The sequence below is a fragment of the Vicia villosa genome, linkage group LG2 (assembly GCF_029867415.1).
Source record: "Vicia villosa cultivar HV-30 ecotype Madison, WI linkage group LG2, Vvil1.0, whole genome shotgun sequence".
NCBI classification, from domain to species: Eukaryota; Viridiplantae; Streptophyta; class Magnoliopsida; order Fabales; family Fabaceae; genus Vicia; species Vicia villosa.
The window spans coordinates 12,326,203-12,333,896 of record NC_081181.1 but is presented as its reverse complement, the minus strand read 5'-3'; the positions used below and the strand labels follow the sequence as shown (position 1 = coordinate 12,333,896).

Below are 7,694 nucleotides of genomic sequence, written 5' to 3'. Positions count from 1 at the left end.
GCCACCCCTGTTAGTAAAATTGTTTAATAAAATATTTTAAGTTCTATTTAATCATGCTAATGCAATAACATTAAAGTTATTGTTAATATGTGACAGTTATTTTAGATGTAGCTTGCAAGAAAGCAAAAGCACATAATATGGTAGGAAAAATCAATCAGAGATAAGAGGAGACTAGCAAAAAATGATTTTCCAAACTAGTAAACAGTACTTGTCACAAATCTCTCACACAGAGACATTAGTTTTCTTTATCGATTGATTTATCTTTGAAAATGAACCGTTAAATAAGACCCACTAAAATAATTATCAAATAAAAAAAACGAGAAAGATCCTTATCAATTCCTAATTCAATAATAATATTATTTAATTCACCAAAAAAAAATCGATAATATTATTTCAATAACCACTACCATTGCTAGTATCATTGTTCTATCTTACGATAAAAAAAACCGATCGAAGCGACGAATCAACCACCACTCTCTCCGCCGCACCATGTCGGAAGCACCGTCTCAGCCACCACTCCCCGCCACCGAGACACCTCCTCCTTACTGGTGCTACCACTGCGACAAACACGTCTCCGTTGAAACGGTCGCTAATGTCCCCGACGTCATCTGCGGCGATTGCAAAAACGGTTTCGTCGAATCCATCCCCACACCTTCTCGAACTCGCTCACCGTCTTCTTCCTCCGATGATCCTTACTTTGGTTCGCAATTTCTTCAGGTTCTTCGCCTAATCGCTGAATCGTCGCGTGAAGACGACGTGTCTCCTCCCCCTCCTCCGAGTCGTTCTCCGGAAGAGGATTTTCTTAGGATCGAACTCAGTGGTTGGAACCACAACGAGGAAGATGACGATGATGCGTTTCACACCGACGGTGAAGATGACGAAGGTAGCGTCGAGGAGGTTGAAGATCGACCTGGCAACGAGGATCCGAATATGGACGATGAAGATATGAGACGAAGGAGGCGCGATCTGTTACGGCATCGGATTAGGGATTTGGCGACGCGGACTCGAAGTATGCAGAATCGGATCTTGGATTGGGCGGAGATTTTGATGGGATTGGAAGATAATTCGATTGAATTTCGTCTTCAGGGACCGGAATTGGAGCGGTATGTTGGAAATCCTGAGGATTACGTTGACGCGGCGGATTATGAAGCGTTGCTGCAGACGCTGGCGGAGAGTGATGGAAGTGGGAGGAGAGGAGCTCCGCCGGCGTCAAAGTCTGCTGTGGAAGGTTTACCGACGGTTAAGATTGCGTCGGAGAGTGAAGTGGTTGCTTGTGCTGTGTGTAAGGATATGCTTGGTGTTGGAGACATGGCGAAGAGATTGCCGTGTGGGCATGAGTATCATGGAGATTGCATTGTTCCGTGGTTGAGTAGTAGAAATTCTTGTCCTGTTTGCAGGTTTGAGCTTCCAACAGATGATAAGGAGTATGAAGAAGAGAGAGCTTCGGGATCGGGGCGCGGTGGAGCTTCCGCCGTGTGAGTGAGTATGCTCTGTTGAATCATTGTAATATATTCCATACTTTCTATCTATCTTTTATGGACTTCCTTTTTTTTTAATTTTTGTTGTTAGTGTAATTTTATCAAAGCTTGCTCAATCACTGTTTTAATTATTCCAAGCTTTTGACACTAGTTGGTTTCTTAGCTCTGAGATGCTGTGATACTTGTAAATAGCTTTTGGATCAATGTGATCACATTATTTATATGGAATGTGCTGTTTATCACCACTTGGTTGTGTTCATTTTCATGCTGTCAATTGCAGATAGCATATATTGTTTAAACTCTGCTATGCAATAGTGTGCTATAGCGGCTATTTGACAATATTTTCTATTAAATAGCTATAGCGGTACAATAGCATATTGCAGAACAATTGCGGTTTGTTTAAATTCTGCAATGCTATAGTGAATGTTTAACAACATTGGCTCGTTTTATCTTTTGATTACTGGACTTGCTTTCACCGTGTGTTTAGTTTGTGGAATAACCCTACAGGTTTAGTGTGTCATTTGATCTTTGGGGTCCATAATTTTCCTTGAGAAGATTGATCTTGTTATTTCATAGATGAAATGTTGTTTAGCAATTAGGAAGGGAGACAGGGCTAGGCATAGCATCTTCTAGTCTCCTGATTTTTTTTAATTGAGTTACAACTGGTCATTTCAGTGGGAGTGCGTCAATTCGATAGCAATTTTTTTGTAATCATTATGTGAGTGGGCATTAAGAGGCCAAATATGAATATATCCCTGAAGAGAGGTATATGCAAATAATTGAGGTCCAAGATTTACAATCAACCGAGTCTCAAGCTTACATTCAATTGGCACCGTTGCTTGAGTTTAGTGATCTCTTAAAGGAGAGGCGCCAGTATTGCTTGAGATGAAGATAGTGATGGTTAATTATCATACACACGGCAGCAGTGTTGGCTAGTAATGGTGGTGTATTGCAGGCACTCAAAGTTTAAGTCCGGGTGTTTATGAAAGAGGTGAGTGAGAGGTTTTGAGTGAATACATACCGTTAGAAGAGGTGTAACATTCTTTATATACGATCTTGAGTCAGTAATAGCAGAGTAACCATTTCTGGTAAGACCTTGAGGTGACAGGCTGACAGCTAACGACTTCTATCTCCACAACTGTTCTTGAGTTGGCTGTTACTACCAATGTTTAGCGGGAGCTTCATTTTGGCTTCAAATGTGTTTGAGGCCGACCGGTGCAGAAATTTATGGTATGACAACACTTTGATGATTCTTTTTTCCTACTAGAGACCCTACTAAAAGAACGAGCAGAGCTCTGATTAAACATTCTAAACGGTGTATCTGCATTTTGGAGAATCATAGAGGAGTTTGGAATTGGTTCTACTAATAACTTCCGAGTCCTTCTCTCGTCTCAAGTTTTTGTTATATTTTGTAACCAATGTCTCGGAAAACACAGTTTATCTCATATTTTGTTAATCTGTTTGCCAAACAAGTTCCACTGATGTAGGTCAACAATCAGATTCCGTTTGAAATCTTTTACGTAAGTGAATGACTTGTAAATATCAATAATGAAAAGAAAGAAAAAACCCATGTCTTCAAAATATTCTGATCTATTTGATGTGTTTAATATAAATATTTGAAAAGATGATATCTTCATGTTTTCCACAATTTTGTCCTACCTAAAAGCAGCAAACCCAATTTTGTTAGTTTAACCAAACTTTGGTTTTGTGGAAGACACGTTGATCAACCGATCAATGGTGGCATGTTTGGTTGTCTCTCTACCTTTCGTTTCGTAAAATGTGCTCTTGTCATCTTCAAATATAATCCTAAACAGTATTACATTAAACAAACAACATTACTGACTATTCAAACTTAAAACAAAAATGCAAAGCTTATACTAATAATTTAGAAAGAAAAGTAGAAGGGTATAACATTTTCTTGGGCATGACAATAAAATCCATGCCAATAAAATCTGTATCTATGGGTATTCACCAGAATCTCTTCGAAGTTGACGGAGAAAATAGAGAGTTAGGATTTGGATTTTAGGTTTTTCTCGATTACAAAATATGGAGACGGATCGGGTAATGAGGACATTAGTTCTTATCCCGAACTCGTCCCGTTTTTTTCATTATGTATATTATTATTATTTATATTTGATAGTTTATATTATTAAATATGTGGTTAATGTTTTGATAATTTGATTTGACGGGTCGGGTAATGAGGACATTAGTTCTCACCCCGAATTCGTCCCGTTTATTTTATTATGTATATTATTATTTATATTTGATAGTTTATATTATTAAATATGTGGTTAATGTTTTGATAATTTAATTTGTATTTATTATTTAAAATATTTGAAATGTATGTATGCAATTTTTTGAGATTGTTTTGTTTTATTATTTATAATGTAATTTGACTTTGAAAAAAAAATATTTCTATAGAAAAATTAATTTTATTAAATGGATGATGGTGGGGCGGAGATACCCGAACCTAACCCGAACCCGTTTGAGTCTTAATTCTTCATTTCTGGTTGAATTCGGGGGCTGAGAACGCGAATTGTTTGAGAATTTGGGTTTGAGTTTGGAGGAGGTAAAAACCGTCTTCGATCCACCCCATTGTCATGCCTAATAGCACTGCCTTGCCGTTATTAAAAATTAATGTTGGTGGAAGTTTTGCCTTGAAGAAATTTGTTGTATTTTTGATCTGATTACTCATAATTTTTTCGCAATTGAATTGAGGATGATGAACCATATAGTACTTGATTATGAGATAAATGATAATTGATAGATGAATTAAGAAAGCCTTGATCGATGCGATAAAGTTTAAGGAAGTAACACATTGCACCCTTGTACATTCAAGTCCTATGCGAAATTCCTAAAATGTCTCATGTTTTTGGAGATGTATTTTCGAACGGACCAAATCGTTTTTGTTTCCCATATGGGAAGTAACACATCGTTTTTGTTTCCCATATTTCTGTCACATGACACATTGCACCCTTGTGGGTCATCGTTTGTTTTGATTTCCCATATTTCTGTGGTGTATTTTGATTTCTCGTCTTTGTGCGGGTATTTTGTTTTTCCGTTTTTGTGCGGTGTTCATTTGTTTCAGGTTGAAAGATTAGTTTCGATCTAGTGCAGATTCAATCAATGACTTTGGTGCCGTCAACGCTACAGATCCGAAAGCATGAATATTTCGGACATCTCAATACAATCAATACATTAATATTTGTAGGCATATGCAAGTTGCCGTTTTATGCTATTAACATGGATGCTGCGGATTTGTTTGCAGATTCATCCTTTTTGTTTTTGGCGATTTTGAATTTGTATTGCAACGATGTACTCTATCGATTTGAATGAATGAATATCATTTATTTTCTGTAAAAAAAAAAAGTGGTGCCGCTTAATAGGGTTCAAGGGCTTGACTCTTAAATTCTCATGAAAGGGATATAAGACACAAGGCTTTATTAAATGTGTCATATTAATAATTCGATTAATGGTACCGAGACTTCATGTGTGAGTTTTGAACACTTGTTCTAATAAATAATTGGTTAAAAGTTTGTCTACCAATCTATTCATGAATGAGTGAAAATTTAACTTACTAAGTAATGGTTCAAATCGTAAGATACCTTTATTTGAAACTATGCAATTTCTTGAATAATAGATTTAGATATATTTTGAAAATGGTGGGGGATTGTTAGTGAGATTTCCAAAATATTTAATTGATAAATAATATTGATTAAATTAATTTCATGAGTTTTTCCAATAATGAATGTAAATGTGGTGTAGTGGTTGAGGCGTTTGATGTTGAACTAAAGGTAATATGTCTGAATCTTGATTTGAACAATTTTTAGATTTATTTGGATAAAAGAAGCTTACCACCAGACCAACACAACTTATCATGAGAGTTTTGAACGTTATTCATATATAATTGTTCAGAAACGACTATGTTGAAAAAATCGAAACATTATTTCTCCTCACCAATTTGTACAAATTTCTCTATAGATAGAGACATTTGTTAGACATAAATGGGACACAAAAATTGCGTGTTTCAAGTGCCAAAAATTATATCTAATTCATTCTTTTATTTTTCTATTGCACAAGAATAAATGAGAGAACTTTATTTTGTAAAATATCAGTGATCGATATGCTTAATGTGAATATGCGATTCATGTTAAGGTTTCTAAAGTATTTTGAAGGGTATTTGCCAGATAACCTTTTTGTATCCAATTTGCCTAAATTGTGGGGGTGAATCGAACCTAAAGCTTAGTGTAAACACACGCTTTAAAATTTATTTTGTGCAACTTTCATCATACCATCTTCATCTTTTTCTTGTTCATGTTTTGCATTAGACACTCAACACAAGATCTAACAGACCTCTAAGGGTGGAGATCTCTGGGAGACGTGTGATTGTCGTCTCCGCCTCTAGAACCATGAGGGGGAGATTGGCGAGCCTGGGAGGGGGCGATGTTCTAGCGATTCGAGAGCCCTGCGGTGTTGCAAGATGGCGTCACTAAGTATTTTTTAAGGTGTGGCTTTGAGGTTATCATGTTGTACTACTTCTCGCTGTTTGTGACCTCTATATGAGTATGAGTCTATTTGTCTATTTCCTTCTCCTCGTAGGAACCTTTCAGCTTGGTGATATGCATTTTTTTTGTCGTTGCTCCAAATTGTAGATGTTAGTGATCGATTATTCACTCCTTGCATTTTATGGTTAGTCTGAAGCAACTGCTAAGAAGGCTGAAAGGGCGGAAAAATCAGGAAAGCGTTCAGATTGATAAGTGGAGAAGTTGGAGTTTGAGGACATGAGATAGTCGGAGAGGTTACTAGGACTAGACAGGCTCCACCCGCAGATAAGATGAAACTTCTAGCGTGGGAACGAGGACTGGTGCGGTGACTTCCTCTACAAAGACATTGCGATGAACGGATATTCGAGCTGACTTATAAGCTACCATTGTCGGTGAAAAGAGTTGGAAGACGGTCCCCACATATGACCTCACTATTGTGGTTCAGAATAGAAAATTGATGACATGTGAGTATGAGCTCTTTTGATGCGGCCGTGTTGATCTTCAGTATGGTAGAGCAAGGGTGTGTTTGCAAGGTTCGCGCTCTAACTTCCAAGTTAATGAAGTCAGAGAAGTGTAAGTTGCAAGAATGAATGGAAAACTTCATGTTATGGCACGTGAACGAGCTTATATAGGATGAACTGTTAAAACCACTCTCAATTGATCAGATGCAGAATGCGGGAGACCATCTAATTAAATCTGATAATTGAAGATGGGTGACTGGTTTGAATTATGTATGTGGTCCTCTAACGAAGGTCTACCACATGTTCACCTCCCTTCATGCAAGTGTAATCTAGATGGGGTTTTTGGTGTTGGACCTTGTGTGCCATTTGGCCAACCCATAACTCTTTTCAGTAAAGAAACAATTTAAGTTTTTTTCTTTTAAGTATTGTTTAGTGTGTCATTCAACATTATAGTTGGAAGGTTAGTTTTCTGATCCAGACAAACTTTTTCTTGAACATTACTATTTAGTCTGTCATTCATCTTTATAAGTTGGCACATTAAATTTTTCATGCCAGATCAACCTCAAAGTTCTGTTATGTAAACTAGTAAGTGACCCGTGCGTAAATAATTATGAAATAAAAAAATAGATATAAATGTCATAACCCTTAGATAATATCAAATACAAATGTAAAGTTTTAGATATAAATGCAAAATTTAAAATGATTTACTTTTTTTTTTTAAAAATGAACGGTAATCATATATATTTAATTATATTAAATAATCATACACAAAGAAGAAAAAATATAATTGTGAGATGGCGAAAAATTAATATTTAAAAACAAAGATTTTGTCTCTTAATTTAAAATAATAATTGATTAAACTAAAATAAATATTGTCTTGTTAGTGACCCGTGAGATAAATATATTTTTAATGTTATTAACATTAAAAAATATATTATACTATCATGCTATTAATATGGTATAAAATTATTTAAATATAAATAAATTTAAAATGAATTACTTAATTATTAAATAATTATACAAAAAAAAAATTGACCCATGAGACGAAAAGAGAATAAAAAGAATTTTAACATTTGAAAAAATAAATAAAATATGTATTCGGTTGATAGTGACCCGTAAAATATAGCTTAATAACACGTAGATTTATTTAATACTGTATAAAATATATTTAGAAATATATAAATTAAAAATGAATGATTTAATTATAAATG

At 35.5% G+C, this 7,694-nt stretch overlaps 1 protein-coding gene across 1 annotated transcript; it reads left to right on the top strand.

Annotated features, from left to right (window-relative positions):
• Positions 1 to 388: 388 nt before the first annotated feature.
• LOC131649197 (E3 ubiquitin-protein ligase CIP8-like) lies at positions 389 to 1,723 on the top strand. The gene has a single exon (XM_058918953.1). The coding sequence runs from the start codon at positions 490 to 492 to the stop codon at positions 1,477 to 1,479; it is 990 nt and encodes a 329-aa protein (XP_058774936.1). The 5' UTR covers positions 389 to 489; the 3' UTR covers positions 1,480 to 1,723.
• The last annotated feature ends 5,971 nt before the right edge of the window (positions 1,724 to 7,694 follow it).

What these genes read in the sequence shown, in the direction of transcription:
- LOC131649197 (XM_058918953.1), top strand. Translation starts at nt 490, where the DNA reads ATGTCGGAAGCACCGTCTCAGCCACCACTCCCCGCCACCGAGACACCT.